This window comes from Gobius niger (genome assembly GCF_951799975.1).
Source record: "Gobius niger genome assembly, chromosome: 23".
NCBI classification, from domain to species: domain Eukaryota; kingdom Metazoa; phylum Chordata; class Actinopteri; order Gobiiformes; family Gobiidae; genus Gobius; species Gobius niger.
Genome location: NC_136874.1, coordinates 14,569,740 through 14,590,280, shown reverse-complemented (window position 1 = coordinate 14,590,280; position 20,541 = coordinate 14,569,740). Strand labels below are relative to the sequence as shown.

The following is a 20,541-nucleotide window of genomic DNA, read 5'->3' as shown; positions in this document are numbered from 1 at the left end:
AGCCCGATGCTAACATGTAGCATCAAGTTAGCATTCTCCGTTATTCATGTATTTATGGGCTGTTGAACCACTTTGCTCCTCTCCATGTCTTTGTATCATTATTTAGTAGAAACTATATTCATATTTCAGCATTTGTTACAGTAGTTTTTGAATAATTATAGAAAATTGTCATCTTTTCAAAATTGTTTTCCCCCTTAACTGTTTTCAAAAATGACCATATATGGGCGATTCCAGAGACGCCGTCTGTATCTATACCTGCTATTGTTTACGCTATTAGCTTGCACCAGGCTAAAGATTTTAGCATCAGAATCTTTACAATTCTTCTAAACACAGCAGGTCAATTTTTCCCCCACATATGTCTCAAAACGTAGTATACCGCAAAGGGGGGGCAAAGTGGAAGGGCCACCAATGGGTCACCCCAATGGAAAAAAGTCTAGACTGTAGATCAACGCTAAGGGCCCAAAATGGAAATGAACTGTATTGTTGCAATAATGTGTTCCAGAGATGCTAACATTTTAGCTAGCGATGAGCGATGAATTAGCCCCCTGCATCGAGGTTTCGCCCCTGTTCCGAAGTAGTTAACAAAAGTACATTTACACACATGGTCAAACAGCACGTACAACATGCAAGTGAGCGGCCGGGGGGGTCGCAGCGGACTGCTCCCCGGCGGCGTTTTGGCAAAATTTAAATAAGACATAAACTAAAGAAAAATAAAGGCTATCTCTGAGGCATCGCTGGTTGTTAAGGCTCTCCTGGCTGTGCTTAGTATCTACTGAGGGCTAGAGCTGCATACGGTCAGACGAGGAACTGAACCATCTAAGTGAGGGGGGGGGGGGGGGGGGGGGGGGGGGGGGGGGTGCTTACATGGAGGGGGAGTGATTTGTGTGAAGGGGAGGGGCCAAGGAGGCACTATGTGGAGTCCTCTGGTTCTGATTTGATGGTTTTCTTCTCCGCGGTGCCGGGCCCACGCTGCGATGTGCCGTTTTCTGGAAAGAGACAGGGAGGAGCTTAGGGTGGAGTGCTCGGATATTGATTGCGTCACATTTTATAAGTTAATTGCAAAATCCTATTATTGTTATATTTGACCCAAAAATAAGAAACTGTTGTAGCTTCTGTACCTGGTGTTTCTTGCTTTCTTATATCAGCGAAAGATCCAGAAGGCTAAATTTAAACTTGTTCTAGCGCTTACAAATCCTGTGCATTTAGTTTTTATTATTTTTTACATCTCTAAAGCCCAATTCGCACGGGATTAGAATGGCCTAGGGACTTCGGTAAACTAAATGTACCTTTATAGGACTTTTTTCACGGAAATGACGGGCAGATGATACCACTGAATGATGATAGCGATCCTTTTATTGATTTTATTGCAAGCTCCGACTAGGCCTTGGTGGGTTTGTGTGAGCTCAGCTTCAGCGACTAAAGCCGTTTCTCGCACACGCTACGAATAACAGCATCCATGTTAAATCTCTGGGATTTTGCTCTTCTCATTAAAACAGCTGTGGCCTTTCTCTTTCAATCCCTTTCGCTGAGACGCTTCTCCTCCAACTAAACTTTGCACCAAAAGCACTAAAGCTTTTCCAAAGATCCTCCATGTTGCTTGGCATGTCTAATGTTGGAAGCATTTTTTTACCTTTTATAATTCATAACTAGGGCTGGGTACCGTTAAAGCATACCAGTTTGGTATCGGAAAAAAAAAAAGTTAAGTTCTACTGGTATATTAAAAAAAAATATTGAAAGTAGGTACCAAAAAAAAAACTTTAGATCCAAGTTTTGATGCTGCTGATCATCAAAAACTGAGGAAACAATGGGTGGAAAATTGAAAAAACTTTGGGGAAAAGGTGAAAAAAAAATAAAAAATTGTGTAATGTTTTTTTCCTGCCTCTTTGTAGTTAAAGCTGGGGTACCTGATGTTTTTCTGTTCAAACTTTGAAACAAATTTTTAGCCCTCACAATCCCTCCTGCACATCCAAATTGTTGCCCATGTGATTAAAGCAGTACTAAGTAAGTACTCATGCCCCTAGAGGCCATTAGCGCCACTGCAGGTGTCGCAGCATGTTGTGTTTTTTACTCATTAATTGTCCGTGAGAGTAAATACTACACTGACAGAAAAGACAAAGGGACAGCGGGATATTGTACATCCAGTTACACAAAGGAGATCATTTTTTGTCACTCAAACTTGGCTGTAAATACTGTTTAAGCAGTGCTAGCCCGCAGTTAGCTTTGCCCTTTCGCCTGCTAGCTTCTTCTTCGTGACTCTATTAGTGTGTATTGCGCCTCCGACCCGGTGCAGGCAAAGGTGCAAATGTGGTTTTCTGGACAGAGACACCCAAATCATCCCATTAGCACTTGTCTAACCCCCAGAGGGACTACGGAAAGGATTTATTAAGGTAAACAAGTGACTTAGTACTGCTTTAAACTTTCAATTTGAAAGGTTTGTCATGACACTGAGAACTATAACATTGTAGAACAGCTCATGAGGCGACTGATGGCGTTCTTTACAAAAAGCACTGCGGTTCTATAGTATGTAGGAAGCCGTGTTTCTGTCGCCCTTATTAAATCTGTCTGTTGTGAGAGTCCTCCCACCTGCTGCTGGAGCCTTGGCCTCTTCTGTGCTGTTACTGTTGGTGCTGCTGCTGCTGTGGTGGTTGTTGTTGTTGTTGTTGTTGTTGTTGTTGTTGTTGTTGTGGTTGTGATGGCGCTTGAGTTCGTTGGCTAACTGCTTCCCCAGAGGCAGCTCCCCCTCAGCCATGCTCTGACTGACCACGCGCAGGTTTATGGGACGATCGTCTGCTGCAAAAACACACATTTATCAACAAACCATACTATTACAACTGTTTTGGCTAATGCTACAACTCTGAGTATTACTACAAATACATAAGCAACCCCTTCTTTATCCTGCAAACTCAACGACTAGACACAAGCCATTCCCCACCGAGGTAAAAACTAAATATTATCTGAAACGATCCTGCGTGAGCCGTCTCCTGGTTTCGCCTGAGCCTTGTTACCCCGCCCTCCCACACGCGCCCCTTGCTGCAGCTCATTATCCCGCACGCCTACAAATCCCACAATGCACCTGTAATTATCCCGCCCACAATGTTTACCTGCAGCCAGTGGCCCACAGGAGCCCGCCCCCTCCCCGCCCACTCAGACCTCTCATACTGCAGTCTTGTTTCTCCTCTCGCCACAGTAAAGCCACGCTGCTGCAACATGGAACTTTGTACGGATTTAACAAACAGGAGAGTTGCAATCGTTACTGTGTGCGAAAAATATAGTGAACACTTTGTCAGCAAGGAAGGGGTTGACTTAGATAGAATTGTTACAAGCAGCCTCGGGAATTGTCCAGAGGTGGTCAGAAACAAAGTCAATTTACTTGTTTGTTTTTAATAGTTTTTGAGCATCTGTACTTTACTTGAAGAGTATTTACTGCATACTTTCTGATTTATTCCACTATATTGGAAAAATAAATATAATACTTTGTTGTTTTTTTTGAAAAGCCCAATGATGCGTTTCAAATGAAAAGCATCATTGGCATCAAAAAGTGTCAAAAATGTCACAAAAATGTCACAAGATATTGCCAAAAAAATGGACGAAAAATTGACAAAAATGTGCAAAATGTGACAAAAAAATTACAAAAATATGACAAAAAAATGATGAAGCTTCTTCTTCATGACTCTACTAGTGTGTATTGCGCCTCCGACCCGGTGCAGACAAAGTTGCAATTGAGGTTTTCTGGACAGAGACACCAGGGGGAGATGAAAGACCCTCGAAATCATCCCATAAACACTTGTATTACCCCCAGAGGAACTACGGAAAGGATTTATTAAGGTAAACAAGTGACTTAGTTCTTCTTTAAACTTTGAATTTGAAAGGCGTGTCACTCCTGAACACTAGGGGGCGGTGTGCAGATGTACTGTCAAATGCCACTGACTCACAACAAGGAAGAAAACGTGTTCCCGTCGTGTTGCTGTACAAGAGGGGAATTCAGGAATAACAATGGTGTTTCAGAATCTACAAAGCTACAGTATAGTACCTTCTTATGTATAGTATAGTACCTTCTTATGTACTTTGAATACTTAAGTATTTTCTTCCACAAATACTTCAGTACTTTCACGTAATGATTTGACAGAGCACGTTTTTGTAGCAATATTTCACCCGTTGTATCTGCAGTTTTACTCAAGTAATGACATCAAGTGCTTTGACCACCACTGGAATTATCTGTATGAAATAGCAAATACAAGCTATGGGCATGCTAGCAAATCAATGGTGCTGTAATAAATGTAGTTTGCGCGCAGAACTGCTCAGAATGGGTCCAGTGATTCTTTATGGACTTTAACTTCTGGGTTCTGTCTATAATGCAAAAGAATCCAGGAAATGATGAAACAGAATCCCTTCATATCCTTATAAACGGGAAATCATGTCCACAAATAAACCCTTGGAAGTGTTTAAAGTTGTTCGCCTCACCCTGGTGCTCTCTGGTGGAGTCGGGCGCGGCCCCGTTGGTGCTGCTGTGGTGGGAGTCGGTCAGGTACTTGAGGGCCGCGGGGGGAATCCTCCAGTCCAGGGCCTGCAGTCTCTCCTGCACCGCCGCGTCCTGAAGAATCTCCATCTGCCGGGCCAGGAGACGCTCCAACTGCATCTGGGGGACACAGTGATGCAGTCATCAGCGAGTACGTGCTTGGGTATAGGAGGCATTAGCTCAGCGTTCAGAGGTGCTGTAATGGTTTGTCCCATTTTCAAACGGGAACAGGGGAAGCAACTGAACTTTAACGCCTTAACTCCCGCCTGAACCGAGCACATTTTCTCCAGTTTGGCTTTACCTCAGTCCAAAAGCTTCTGGAAAAATGCTGTGAAAATAGCAACACAACTGAGACGAAAATAATGATGAAAATGTGACAAAAAAGTGAGAAAACATTGACAAAAAAGTGATGAAAAATTGATGAAAAAGTGTCAAAAATGTCACAAAAATGTCACAGGAAATTGACAAAAAAATTACAAAAATGTGATAAAAAATTGACAAGAAATGACCAAAAAAATGACAAAAAATGGACACAAAATGGATGAAAAAATGACAAAAAATGACTAAAAGTTACAAAAAATTGATGAAAAAGTGTCAAAAATGTCACAAAAATGTCAAGAAATTGTTAAAAAATATTGACAAAAAAATGACAAAAATGTGACAAAAAAATGACAAAATGTGATAAATAATTGACAAAAAAAATTCAAAAAATTGACAAAAAAATTACAAAAATGTGACAAAAAATGGATGAAAAAGTGACAAAAATGTGACAAAAAATTACAAAAAAATTACAAAAATGAGTTGAACACCCAACAAAAAAATGATGGAAAAAAAATCTGACGTGAGGAAAAAGATCCTCTCGGTTCAGGCGGGAGTTAAGAGGTTAAACTACTGTTTTATTCAATTTCCACCCATATTGTTATCTGGTATCTTTAAACAGTACCCCGCCCTACACTTAAACCGTTGGGGGCTAAGAGACTCCCATAGCAGTGATTCCACGCGCATTTACAGCTACATGAATATAATAAAAATCCATGCAATAATTGATTTGAAATGTTCGAAAACTAAACCGGGGCCAAATCCTGTGAGCTTGGATACATTATCAGCACAGGCATCATCCGGATCTCAGCGGTGATCTTCATTTTCTATACCATTCTCTGTGACACGCTAAACTGCCGGCAGCATCTGTAGCAGATTACCCAGAATGCATCACACACACACCCCCCCCCCCCCCCACACACACACACACACACGCAAACAAACGTTCATGGGAGTGTAATGGTGGATCATAAAGCCTCCTCCCACACTAACCCTAATGAGGAACAAGTGCAGTGCGCAGCGTGGAAACTAATAAAGACGACAAGAGGCTGACGTCTCACTGAGCATGTAAATACACATGTCTACGGCAGCACAGGCGCCGGGGGCATTCACACGTACTTAATTCATTCATGCAATCGTCGTGAGGGCTAAACGGAAGCTCTAAAGGCAGAGCTGTCTAAGGATGAGACCTCAAAAGACAAAGCGACAAGGACGTGTTTCTACAGAATCAGGGAAAAGGCTAAAAGTGCACATTTTGACCGGTCTTTTCTGCACTGGCGACGGGATCCTGTGAGTTACCTGTAGGTTGCGTCCCACAGTCTCCTCTCCTTTGGACTTGGCGCAGGCTAACTGTTCCCTCAGCATCTCCTGCCTCATGTGGATGGCCTGTAGCGCCTCCTGGAGGTCAAAAAAGTTCTCCTGGAAGGACAGAATGACAACTTTTCATCAAGGGCTCCACAATGTTTAGAAACTACCACTGGAAATAGATCTTTCAGTGTAATGGAGTTTCAATTCGATGTAGATAAATTAACATTAAAAATCCGGAATTGTTACCTCTGTTTTGATTCTTTTAGGTGACGGTTCATCCCTGTCCCCACATCGAGATCTGCCCATAAGGATGAAGAGGTTATTTCATTCCCATAAGTAAACATATCTTTGTGTTTCATGTAAAAGAAGCAAAGAGTGCCGTACTTGCTCGTGCGGTAGGTGTACTTGTAGGTGACCTCTCTGGAGATCTGTCGGGCCAGTCCGAACAGCTCGTCCCGGCGCGTGAGCAGAGCCATGTCCCTCATGCACAGCTGGGCCGCTGCCTCGTTCACCGTCAGCTGCACACAACCACAAACACACAGAGTTGGCAAAAAAACATACGGGGTTGTGTTTCCCTGGCTGATAAAGCAATCCTCGTCCCGCCCACCTCGTGTAGTGTGAGGTGTTTGCCGTCCCTCCTCTTGGAGTCGAACCGCCCGTAGATGGCGCTGTACTTGCGTATCTCCTCCTCTCTGCGCGGGTCCTCCTCGCTCAACTCGAAGATGTGCCCGATCATCTTGGCCAGCTTCTTGTTGGTCTTGAGCTGCTCCTTGACCTCGCCGATGTCGCTCTTGGGCAGTCCGGGGGCCATCCTCTCCACACACTCCAGCACCGACTGCACGGCCGCCGCGTCCAGAGCCTCCAGCCCCTCCCTGGGCGAGGAGGGCGAGCCCAGGTCCGAGGGGGACAGGCTGTGCTCGCTGTCGTTGCTGTGGCCCGACCAGAAGCGCGACTCGCTGCCGCCCTGCAGGGGAGAGGCCGACACCTTCTCCCGAGCGACGTCCAGCTTCCCCGGGTCGGAGCAGGGCAGGGCTTTGGCCATCTTCACGCTGCCGGGGCGGTCCTGAGCGGGCAGCAGGCCGGGGGAGCCCTCGGGGAGCTTGTACACGGGTATGCTGCACACGGGCAGAGAGGTGAGCGGCTGGTTGAACACCGCGGGGTTAGTGACCCAGTCCCTCAGCGCCTTCTGCAGCCGCCGCACGTGCAGAGGCTTGCTGGCCATGCCCACCAGAGCCATGATCTCTAAGAACTCCTCCTCGCCCGCCTCGCACAGCTGCTGCACGTCGTCGCCGCCCTGCTGGATGAAAGCCTCGTAGTAGTACAGCAGGTTGGCCCTCTGCAGGATGCGGTAGAGCTGCAGCTCGCCCAGCGTCCTGGGCAACACCGCCGCCATACCTGAGGGACGCAAACAGCTTAGCGTTAGCCATACGGAAAGGCAACATGTCATTTAGCCTGATCATAGCTACAAACAGCTATGCACAGCCACATATAGCGCGCTAATAGATTCCAGAACTTGGAGCGGGATCTGGAGGATGTTGGCGACTCTTTAGTTAATTCAATTCACAATAGACTTGGAAACAAACAGACAACGGGCAGATGGATGTTGCGTATTCTAGTGACTGCACATATTCGGCCTCCTGAAATAACTCGGAGATGAGTTTCTGTGCTCCTTCCTTTCTGACTGGCCGGATGTTCGATGACATGTGGCCCCCTAATGTCCCCCCGCTGAGAACAGCCACACGAGACTCACAGGGATGAATGTATACTCTTTGATATGGACTTACTTGTGTGCTCCTACTGTTATTATTACTACATCATCATGTGAAGTATTATTACAGACTACTAGGGCTGGGTGCCGTTAAGCCAGGGGTAGGCAACGTCTTCCCTTCAGCACAGCACCTCTGGCCCTCAAGATGATTTTGAGAAACATTATTACACAAATCAGAGAGAACTTTGAACATTATTAGAGTTAAATGGGAGAAAAAAAAGGTAGAAATACTGTCAATATACCCAATTCCGTCGGCGCTATAGCATTTGTATCTCGGATTAGTTCAAACCGATTCAAGTTCAACATAGAAGAACTTGAATTCAGGCAATTTTTAAGTCATTTATCTCATTTAAGGTGGTCAGTTTTCCAGCGTTGTGCTTTACTTTGGGCTAATAATCGGCGGCTTCGGCCCTCGATCTATTTCCAATAAAGAAAATCGGCCCCTCGGCTAAGAAAACTTGCCTACCCCTGCATTAAGCGATACCAGTATGATATTGGGGAAAAAAAGATCCAAATTTTGATGTGTTTTCTGGTCCTGGATGAGAAATATTTTAGTACAGGTATCAGAAAAAGTATGAAGGTATCAGTATCAAACACCAAGTATCGCTTAAGTTGTGGTATCAAAGAAAATGTAACTGTACCCAGCCCACTAAAAGCACAATACTTCAAATATATTAAACTGTATCTTTCTTGAACAATTGCTCCAAAGTGCGCCGCTACTGATAATTATGCAACATCAGGTATTACCAAAAACACTTTAATGTCATGGCAACCGTGGTTACTTTGAAGGGGACGCATTGTGCATGGAAAAAAACTATCATTAGTCACCTCGGCATTGAGATTGTGTCCCGTAAATGAATCTGTGTTGTGTATGGGGGAAAGACACTCGAGTACCTTTTGTAAATAGCACTGAGGTCACGAGTGGGAATGGATGTTTTGCTCGTGAATTTAGAAACGTACCACAAATGTATTTTTATGACAGGTGTTGAAAATCAGTAGTTGTAATGTACACTCTTTTGGACTTGCTACGCGCTATGTTGAATTACAATTTCCCTGTCAAATAAACAAGCAAACAAACAAACAAACAAACAAACAAAGACTGCTCTAATAGGGATCTTGTTTGTTGCTTGGAGCGCCCTCTGCTGGCAGCAAGATGATTTAAAACAATGTACAAGCCACCGTTTTTAGCTGAACGGCATGGTAGCAAATCAATGGCTGTGTGATGAACACCGTCGGAGCACAGAGCTGCTCATAACAGGTTTCATGACGGTTTTTGGACTTCAAACACGCACACAAAAAAGTGCGTGTTAAGGCGAGACACTGCAGGCGAATAGGGAAAAAATTTAAATTTACAGATATCAATTTGAAACGTTTGCTGTCGATCACTGGCATAAATGTGAGAAAAAAACACATTGCAAGTTTTCTGTCATTTTATCTTTTCATATAAGAACAAGGTGTTTTATGCCTAAAAATGCCCCAAATTTCCCATCTTTTCAGCAACGAAATCTGAATAATGGATAGAGCTACATTCAAATTTATGGTTTCATTTTATTGATAAATGAGTTGCCAAGACTTTTTCCGAGGGGATTTTGGATTTCTTGTTTAGTTTTAAAATAAGCAGTTTTTTAGTGGAAAAATTTGTAAAAATGTAATTTTCGCCTTATTTTTTGACATTCAAAACTCAATAAATGTGGCTTAAGGGATTAGATAATAAAAAATCCCTCTGAAAAATTTTTCCAAATATTGTTCAGTCCAAGGCGGGAAAATGTGAAGTCTTTAGGTCCGACTGACGTGGACATAGTGTCGCCACAATGACAGAAAAGTGTGTTTTGAGAAAAAAGGCCCTTGAAATTGCGTTCTCCCATATAAGTCTATGGGGGAACATTGAATCAGCGCAATATTTAAACATGTTATTGTGAAGATTAGGCCTATTTTCTGTTTCCGGGTGAAAGTTTATATGTTCAGAGACCAATTTGGCCCAAAACCTGAAAACTGAAAAAAATGAGTTTTGCCTGTAGTGTCTCCCCTTAACTATCTGCGTTATAATTACTACTCTTAAATACTATTTCCGTTTTCCCATCTCCACAATCCAAGCAATTCCCTGTAACACTGAGAAAAAAAAAGTCCCCGTCACTTGACCCCCTCTTGTCTGTGGGTTAGGCCCAGATTGGTGCTGTGATCCGGGGCAGTGCGTGGGCGCCCTCTCCCCCCCCCTCTCTCCTCTCCCTCCTCTGTGTCGGGAGCGGCTGGGAGCTCCAGCGCAGCAGCAGCACATGCCTGTCTCCACCCAGGCTCGGTGTGTGGGCGGTGGGATCGGCTCGCCCAGAATAGAGCCTGCGCCTGGACCAGGGGAAGTCACACACACAAACGCTGCCTTCATGCGCTTTGTGCGCAACAAAGGGACAGGGACAGGCATGGATTGGAAAATGGATTGATGCATTAATCAGATGACACTAGACCGGCTTGTCAGACTGCAATGTCATATTCTACTGTTTACTCCAAAATGTTGCAACAGAAGTAGATGACTAACTAACTTCTGTGCAGGTTGATCAATCTCCCTGTCAAATAAATGCATAAATTAAATAAAAGTTTGAAAGGACAATTCTGGCAGCAATACCGGCTGATTCAGAACGATGAAACTCATAGGACATTATCGGTTTTATATTGATAGTTTGTTTAAAAGATGCAGGATATTTACAAATGTGTACATGTTATTCAAAATCAGACTCAGTTCACAATGTCCAGGAGCTTTAAAGTCAAACAAAACGTAGTTGTAGAACTCCATCTCTCTCAAAGACTAGAATATGTGATGAAAACATAGACACAAACCCTGTAAAAGATCATTTTCAAATAAGAAAAAGGAAACAAACCTCTTGTTGCACCAAAAGTTAACTTTTTTTTTTTTACAATGTGGGTCAGAATTTTTCAAACTAAAGTCAAATATTCTTATTTTCAGTCATTTTAATGTAAGGAGACATCACTTTCTTCAGAGTAGGAAAGACATTAAGATATTTTAGGCACAATAAGATCATGTTAGAACTAAGCTATTGCATTGTGAAAGTATTTTACTAAAAAACAGAACTTTCTTGTCCCAATCTGAGACGCAGCTGAGATGGCCTCAGTTTTTTATCGCTTTGAAGTCCAGATTTAGATGTGCTGGGATTTTGTTAGCACTTCCAGTTACACTACACAGGATGCACGGCTCGTTGGCCAATATTGACGCCTATATTTAGACCCACTGTGCACCGGGACTGAAGCCGGCACGTCAGACTCCTTATTGTCAATACTTCAGCCCTATTTGGTGTCATATCATCATCACAACTGCAGTAAAAGGGAATGTCAACAACCTCCACACCGCGGCGGCAGCGGCGTGATTCTTCCCTCACGCTCTCACAATGAATGGATTATTTTCCAAAGTGGTGACCCCACCTTGCTCACGTGGGCGTAAAGACGTCAGTGAGGTGCGTTGGATTTCGCACCTGTTTGTGGGTGGGATGTTATGGGCGGCGAGTGAACACTTTGTCCTTAAAAGTTGATGTGTAAAAAATCCCTCGGTGTCTAAGTCCAAACCAGCTTTTTTTTTGTTTTGTTTTTTTCTAAACCTGGACTCAGTGAGGTCCGTTTGACACCATGTGACACAGGGGCCTAAACTAGTGTGTACAGTTTGGAGAGTGTGTGAGTTTGGGAGTGAGTCAAGTGGACTTTCCCACTCGGTCCCACACTCACTGACATCACTACAACCCCCTGAAGTCAAGAAGCTAATATGTATTTAAAACTGAAGTGTGAAAATGTCAAAGTATCGCATGAGTGACCAGAACTAAACACCCTGTTGCACAAAAGATATCCACAGGAAGCAATGTTTCTTTTTCTGCAAGTCAAAAGCAATAACAAACTTTTTCAAAATGCCACTCAAAAGGGTTTTAAGCTAACTATTGACTGGGCATTTGGAAAGATTTGGGTCAAAAACGAACAATACATAGAGAAAGAATACTGCAGTTAGTTTGCGAATAGGCTTATGCTACTTGAGGCTTGGATTGCAAACTTAACCGTGCGTAATTCTTATTCTAAATGATTACAAAGCAGATCTGTAGCCTCTTGAATCTACAGTCAAAGGCTGCTCTCAGCATCTTGAGTGGCTCCATATGAAGTCTATTACTGTGCACTCCAGAGGAGGTTTACACTAGCGCATAGAGGCGAGCTGCCAGTGCCCCGGAGCAGACAGCGTGCCAAACGGATGCACACGAGCACTTTACCTGGAGAGTTCGTGCCCCCCTTCTTCGGCGCGTCCTGGCTCGGCTCCGGTTCGTTTCTCCCTCTGAATCGAACCTCCCAGGTCTTTCGCGCGCGGACGACACTTCCAAAATCGCGCGTCGCGACGGAGACAAGTTCCAACTCTCCAAAATCTTTATCCCCCGCCGGCCGCCGCAGACAGACGCGCCGCGCTCGCCCTCATGCGCGCCGCAGCCGTGGAAACTTTGGCACCTGGCGCTGCGCGGGGAAACAAAAAAAACAACAACACGAGAGAAAACGCGTCCCCAAAAATGAGAAACCGGTGACCTTCTGTCCTCTCTCGGGGCGTCTGTGCGCGCGTGCGAATAGGCCGAGTGCGTGTGCGGACGTGTGCGCGCGTGTATGTGTGTGTGAGTCCTCTCCTTCTCCAGCGCCTCTGCTCTGCTCATCACGCCGGCAAAGGCGAACGCACTGCGCACGCGCTTCCGGTCGGACGCAAAATAAAAGCCCCAGTCACAGCCGTGCACTGGAAATGGAGAAAGGACTAAATAACCTAACCTGTTTGACTCTCAATTCTGCTGACTTTAGTCGACGTCTCCATGGAAACGGGCCGGAGACGCACCCACTCCCGGTGCAGTTACGGTCATGTTTTAGCAGAGGTGAGCCGCTCAGAGCAAAAGCACATGTTTGTCTGAGGTGTTTTCGAATGGTGAAAATACATGTCATATAATAAACGTTTGTATTTCAGTTTGGTTTTTTTGGGTGAAATCTTACGCGGTGCGGCTTTAACCCCTTAACTCCCACCTGAACCTGAGCACATTTTCTCCAGTTTGGCTTTACCCCCAGTCCAAAAGCTTCTGGAAAAAAGGTGTGAAAATAGCGACAAAACTGAGACGAAAACAATGATGGAAATGTGACAAAAAAGTGACGAAAAATTGATGAAAAAGTGGCAAAAATGTCACAAGAAATTGACAAAAAATGACCAAAAAAATGACAAAAATGTGACAAAACGTGACAAAAAATTACAAAAATATGACAAAAATTTGACAAAAAATTACAAAAATTTGTCAAAAAGTGACGAAAAATGAAAAAAATGAAAAAAAATGAAAAAAATGAAAAAATGTGACAAAAAAATGAAAAAAAAGATGACAAAAATTTGATAAAAAATTGACCAAAAAATGAAAAATATTACAAAAAATGACAAAAAAATGGCAATGTGACAAAAAATTACAAACATTTGACAAAAAATGACAAAAAATGAAAAAAAGGATAAAAAATTGACCAAAAAAATGAAAAAAATACTAAAAAATACAAAAAAATGACAAAATGTGACAAAAAAATTACAAAAAATTACTAACATTTGACATAAAATGACAAAAAATGACAAAAATTTGATTAAAAAAAATGACTAAAAAATGAAAAAAATTATAAAGAATTACAAAAAAATTACAAAAATTACAAAATGTGACAAAAAAAAATACAAAAATGTGCTAAATATTTCACACAAAAATTACAAAAAATTGACAAAAAATTACAAAAAAAGGACAAAAAATGTGACAAAAAAGTTACAAAAATGAGTTGAATACCCAGAAAAAGATCCTCTCGGTTCAGGCGGGAGTTAAGAGGTTAAGGTGAGTGGCTATAGGGCAGGGTCGGGGTTCAGCTGATGATATATTTCACTGTCATGACTTGATTGGTTGCCTTTATTTTGAGCTCTCTTATTTTGCGCCTGTTCCGGTGCGCGCCGCGCCCCTGCCTCCAGCTTGACGCGCGCTCGGCTCAAGTGGGAGATTCCGCGCGGTTGCCACACTGCTCTCTCTCCCTCTCTCTCTCTTTTCTGTCTTTTCGCCCACGCTGCTCCCTGCGTGACGCAAATCCGCGCGTGGGCGGACACACGGGGCGTGGGAGGCTTGTGCACGGAATACCAAACACAGGCAGGTTGAACGCCCACGGAGGGACACGGCACTTCTGCACACAGCCTCTCCAAACTCTCTCTCCCTCTCTCCTCTCTCTGCCTCCTCTCCTGTTCTACCTTCCGCGCTCAATGCAAATGACAGTTTCTAACTCAAGGCGCTGTGGCAGTCGACTGAAGGAGCTCTACTTTCGCCACGTGAGGCTGTTGTTAGTCTCCTCACAAACTCAAACCGTCCCCTGAGTGATGCAGGCGAGGTGCGATCACTTCACTGCAAGCAGAAATGTGAAATAAACACACAGGAATCAGAATATCAATATGCAAATGTCACTCTATACTGTGTGGCTTTTACATTGTTCTACTTAAAGGCACTTAAAGGCACTTCATGCTCTTTTTCCAGCATTTCGGTGAAAAGGGACCCTGCACATTTTGAAATTGTGCCTATAAAATGGTCCCTGTGACGAGTTCAGACAAGTTAGCAAAGTTAGGACCACTAGCGTTTGAATATAGTGGCTTCCTCTTTCATTGCAATCACAAAAAATCAGGTGTAGGGCCTTTAAGATACAGCCCGAAATTCAACATTTACATCGGACACAATATCAGTCATGACCTCACTGTGTTCTTCTATCTGACAGCGAAAACGAAGAAGAACACATGGGAAATGAAGTGTGTTCCTAATATATAGTGAATATAGTGGCTTCCTCTTTCATTGCAATCACAACAAATCAGGTGTAGGGCCTTTAAGATACAGCCCGAAATTCAACATTTACATTGGACACAATATCAGTCATGACCTCACTGTGTTCTTCTATCTGACAGCGAAAAAAGAAGAACACATGGGAAATGAAGTGTGTTCCTGATTTACCTCCAGTTTTAAGTAACGCTGATGGAAATCATGTCCGCCTAGGTTTCCTCTGAGAACTCTGGTTGTCTCTACCACTAAAAACATGTACAATAGGGCAACTTTAATGCCTGTGTGAGGGGAGGGACCGATGGCGCAGATAGGCGGTCTGTGGCAACAATAGCAGCTTGGCATGAGTGGATAATGCCGACAGTGTGACGCTCTGAGAAACTTGGTGACACAGGCTTGTAAAGTGCAATGTGAGCATAAGCCTCAAGGCCAAAGGCTGCTGTCACAATGAGCTCAGATGAGAAAGTAAAGCCTTAGCTCTTCACCTCTTGGAAAGCTAAGATCTACAAAACTCATCGAAATGGATCTTTTTCCTCACGTCATCACATTTTTCCCCATCTTTTTTGGGGGGGTATTCAACTCATTTTGTAACTTTTTTTTGTCATTTTTTAATCACCTAACCCTAACCCTAACCCTTTTTGTTATTTTTTGTCATTTTTTTGGTCATTCTTTTGTCTGTTTTATTGTCATTTTTTTGTCATTTTTTGTCAATTTTATTGTCATTTTTTTGGTCATTTTTTGGGTCTTTTTTTGTCATTTCTTTGTCATTTTTTGTCATTTTTTTGTCAATTTTTTTGTCATTTTTTTGGTCTTTTTTTGTCTTATTTGTTATTTTTTGTCGGGTTTTTTTTGTCATGTTTTGTCAATTTTTTTGTCCAAATTTTAGTCATTTTTATTGTCATTTTTTTGTCAATTTTTTGTCGTTTTTTTTGGCATTTCTTTGTCTTTTTTTGTCATTTTTTTTGTCTTTTTTTAAAAAAAAATTTTGTCACTTTTTTGTCAAAGTTTTCTCACTTTTTTGTCACATTTTCATCATTGTTTTCGTCTCAGTTCTATCGCTATTTTCCCAGAAGCTTTTGGATTGGGGTAAAGCCAAACTGGAGAAAATGTGCTCGTTCAGGTGGGAGTGAAGAGGTTAAACGATGAAAAAGATGAGTGAATGCAACACTGATATCAAGGGCGTGGGGTTTGAAACTCCTGAAGTTCAGTCCGTCGTGCTGTGACCTTGAAAGAACCAGAAGAACACTTGATAATAAACTCCCTCCTCTCAGCTCGCTCAGCCGTCATTCTAGTCTAATATTTGCCGGCGAGATAAAACATTAGTTCTGTGACTTGTCATTGGGAGCTATTTCAGGGAATTGGGCCAGCAACCGTCTTCTGTGTACGCCCTGGGGACCCAACCAGGAAGCTCCACACAACACCCCCCCCCCCCCCTCCACCGCCCCAGCCCCATCTCTCCGCTCTCCAAAGCTCCAAGCGCTCCTCCCTGAAAAATCAAACATGTGCCATTGTTTGGCTGGCGCTGGCTGACAAAAGTGGAGGATGCGTGGGCAGCAGGGGCCGGGTGCGCCTGCTTAAGACCCGCTAATTAATTTCTGAAGGAAAGTAAAGCAAATAGCATGGGAACCGAATCCTTCAGGACGCTCCCGAACGCAGCAGACAGGCAGGAAGATGATTCAGGCGGGACGGGGAGCCTGGACGCTGTCTTTGGCTACTCCGTTATGAAGTTCAACACAAAATTATCAGCAACTTTTTGCATGCACATAATCATAGATGTAGATATCTGACTCCAGGAAGTATTTGGCTTCTATTGATGCTGGGGTATGCATCCACTTACATTATTTATATTACAAATGGAAAACTCAGTAACAGATGTCATGGCTTAACTGTCCCATGCAAACTGATTTTTGGCTACTTAATGTCATGTGCATACCCTCTATAAGCCTACACGATCCTATAGTCACGGGTATAGGCAAGTTTGTGTCATGGGGGGCTGATTTTCATCATGGCCAAAACACCAAGGACCTCACCATTGTTGCCCAAAGTAAAGAACTTTTTTCTGCAAATGCTAATTCTCTTGTTTGCATAATGATGTTTCTCAAAATTATCTTTGGGGCCAGAGGTTCTGTGCTGGAGGGCCAGAGTTGGCCTCTGGGCCTGACGTTGCCTGCCCCATAGGTACTCCTTACCAAAGGCCATGGTAAGTTTAGGGGAACGAGTCCTCAGGCCGACATCCTGGTACTGAGTGGGAGAGGGGTCCAGCTGTAGGATTGTTTACTCTCACATTCCCCATTAGAATGTGGTATGGACACCCTCGAAAACAAGATTGCACATCTCAAGGGGCATTCCTTCAAGAAACTTAATTAAAGCTACACTATGCAACTTTTTAGGAGGGAAAAAGTTGATATTAATATGTATTTGACCTTTCAGTGACCCAGCAGATGCTTGGGTAGTTAGGATAGCTTCTTACATACCATCCCAAAGGCCTGTAGGGCGCTCCAGGATCAATTGTTTTTTAGGTTTTCACAGCTGATTGAACCGTATCCATGGTTACATATACATTGATGAAGACTGATGGTGTAATCCAGCAGTCTTTATTTGTAAAAGAACCCAACACAACACCTGAAGCATCATAGGAGCCACTGGGAAGGAAAGCAAAGGCTCCAAGCTAACCACCCATACAGCCGCTGGGTCACTGAAAGGTCAAATACGTATTGATATCAACTTTTTTTTACATAAAAAGTTGCAAATTGCACCTTTAAAAGCTCATAAGAGTTGATTTAGCATAATGTGTCTTCTTTTCCACACTTTGAGGGTCATTTACCAAGCTCATGTGCAAAACGATGAGCGTGTGCAAGAGTGGATCAGCAGCAGACTCATTTGTGCATTTCTTTTACTTACACTTTCATGTACAAATCAGATTTGAGACCCTAATACTGTCGTGAAGGGAATTTCATTCCCCCTTTCTCTATAGTCAACCTTCATGCGTTGCCTTAAAAAGTGCAGTATTGTGTCTGCACTTTCATCTGCCATTCCTCCTTGTGGCTGATGTGTTTTCCACAGCCCCAACAGCAGCAGGGTCAGGTAGACTCCATTCCGCCCACGTTTGCTCTGATCTGGGACTCTCTGCAGCCTCATGGTCCCCTACCCCCAGTGGCCCGGACCTGTCTGCAACCCGAGTCTGTCGGGCGTCCTTCAGCCAACGCTGCAGCCTGTGTGTGTGTGTGTGCGCGTGTGCATGTGTGTGTGTGCTTGTGCGTGTGTGTGAGCGTGTGCGTGTGTGTGTGTGCCCTGGCCTGGGAGGGGGGGGGGGGGTGGCTGCCCACGCCGGGGTGGGCTCACACTTTGGCACCTGCCTGTTCACACTTGTCCACACTGCTCCGCTCACGTCTTCACGCCTCACCCAGCTATTAAACCACTGCGTACTTTCCACAATGACTGGAACCAGGTTTAAACCTCATCTACTCCCACACGATGTTACTTAAAATGACCCAAAGAGGAGTTTACCCACAGCAAATTTCTCATTAAGTGCATCTTTATCTAAATTGATTTCTTTCATTTCCTATGAATGAATGAACATCCTGGTTCCCAGTTGGGTTTTCCGAGACAAAAGGCGGCGCAGGGAGGGAAGGGGAGAGTTCTGCTTTCTGTGCCTGAGTGGAAGTTGTCCTTTATGGTTTATACGGACGGTAGCAAGTCAATAAACTGTAGATATTTTTCATGTCACAAACACACAAAAAATCTCTGCAAATGAGGGGACATTTTGATTCATGGCAAAATAACTTTTGAGCCAAAAATATTTTTACACAAACTGCTATTGTATGTGTTTTAGATAATCATTGATGGACTATGCGGTGCAATGTCATTATTCTCCAAGGAGTTTAGATTAATGCCAGTTGGAATCCAATTTAAAGTTTGTTTTTAACAACATTTAAAGTGATAGTCTGGGAGTCTAAATGTTTCACAACTTTTATAAGAATGTGCAAAATCGACCGCCTCTTGCAATTTGATGTAAAGTGAGTAATAATATATATATTATTTTTGGAAAGTCCCTCCTTCCTGGATCTCTAATCAGAGTCTAGTATCCTCCCGCGTCGACCAATGAGACGAGCTTTTCCTGTGAACCAGCCTGCCAGGTCCAATCAGGAGGCAAGGGGAGGAGCTTGATTATTTACTTTTGAGAATAGCTGCTCTCCTCATTTTGCAAACTAAGAAGGGCTTTTCGGTTAAAGAGGGGGGGACATTTGGGGATTTGATTGTTTACTTACAAAACTTACAAACCGTCACTTTAAGGCCTTTATTTTGACATTTTGACACTGACATCTTGACCTGCCTGGGATGTAAGATCTGCTCTGCACACTCCTCCGTCCCCAAACCCCTCTGAGCCGCTTATTACCCTCCTACCACGTTACATTATCTCCCGTCAGTCAAGCTCTCAGGTGGGCGCCGTCCCCCCCGCCCCGCAGCCCCTCCCCGGAGGCCTGACTTCTCCTCTCCTTCCCCTCGCTCTTCTGTCTATCTTCCCTCCCTCCCTTCCTCCCCCCCGTTGGAACATTTCAATGGCACGCCCACAGCCTCGGTGCCTATCATCCCCGCGCCCTGTCACCGCCCACGCCCCCCCTCCCCGACCCGTCTCATCCCCATCAACACTTTGCACTCAAACACAGAGGGAAAAAAAAAAAAACATGCAGCTTTGTATCCAACTTTTCTTCTTCTTCTTCTTCTTCTTCTTTTTGAGGGGGTTGATGGCGTCTCCAGGCAAAGTGCTTGTCATGGACTGTCCCTTTTTATTTCGAGGGATCTTGGCTCACGGTGACGCTCCGGTGCCAAAAGCAGGAGTTTTTTAAGCCCCCCTACACACACACACACACACACACACACACACACACACACACACACACACACGCACACACACACACACACAAATCCTTGTTGTGTTCCTCCTATTGTCGCACACTGGTGTATCTCCCAAATCAAGAAACTGAATACAAATGACGGCATGAACGCATAGCTTTTTTTTACATGCACATGGATATAAAGTGGCAGGTATTCCAGTCTTAAAAGAGTTTATTTCTACATATCCAGGTGATCTGCGAGACAACACAGAATATGACACTGAATACTGAACTGATTGAACCCTATCATCCGATATTCTTGCTGCATATACAGTGTCTTCAAATTATATTGCAGTATTTCCTGTAGTCTGTTCATTGCTATTCATGGGTGATACAAAACAACTTGAATGACGTTGCATTTCAATCATCTGCAGAGCAGTGTGGTAACTGTATATTGACTGCTTGATTACGATATTGACTTATCGTTTAATAAATTACAGATAAACAATACATTTTTGCGCTCAGTATTTGTCGTCATCTCATTTATTTGCATTTTTCCCCAATGTTTCGAATCCTGTGCAACACTTTATCTTTTAACCAAAACTGTGTTGCTTCTCATTTCATTTCATGTTCATTGTGGGATATTTTAAGATAAAGCACTTTTTTGAGCACAGCTTAAAGCAGAACTATGTCATTTCTTCACTCAAACTTGGCTGTAAACACTGCTAATGTGGCGCTAGCCCGCAGTTAGCTTCGCCCGTTTGCCTGTTAGCTTCTTCTTCGTGATTGCATTAGTGTGAATTGCGCCTCTGATCTGGAGGCAGGGAAGTTGCAAGGGGGGGATGAAAGACCCCCAATCATCCCATAACACTTGTAAGTAATAATATAATAATAATAATAATAATAATAATAATAATAATGCATTGGTTTTATTTAGCGCTTTTCTGGACACTCAAAGACGCT

The 20,541-nt window shown here is 43.5% G+C and overlaps 1 protein-coding gene across 2 annotated transcripts; it reads right to left on the bottom strand.

The window, feature by feature from the left end:
• Positions 1-501: 501 nt before the first annotated feature.
• LOC306981839 (NGFI-A-binding protein 1-like) lies at positions 502-12,249 on the bottom strand. 2 transcript variants are annotated; one of them, XM_079581564.1, is made up of 8 exons: positions 12,164-12,249; positions 6,750-7,537; positions 6,527-6,660; positions 6,389-6,440; positions 6,134-6,253; positions 4,462-4,636; positions 2,584-2,790; positions 502-986 (listed from the first exon to the last, which is right to left on the bottom strand). In XM_079581564.1, the coding sequence occupies exons 2-8, from the start codon at positions 7,533-7,535 to the stop codon at positions 910-912; spliced, it is 1,551 nt and encodes a 516-aa protein (XP_079437690.1). In that variant the 5' UTR covers positions 7,536-7,537; positions 12,164-12,249; the 3' UTR covers positions 502-909. The 2 variants fall into 2 exon arrangements, with proteins under 2 accessions (XP_079437690.1, XP_079437691.1); XM_079581565.1 differs by having other exon boundaries at positions 2,584-2,787.
• Between the last annotated feature and the right edge of the window lie 8,292 nt (positions 12,250-20,541).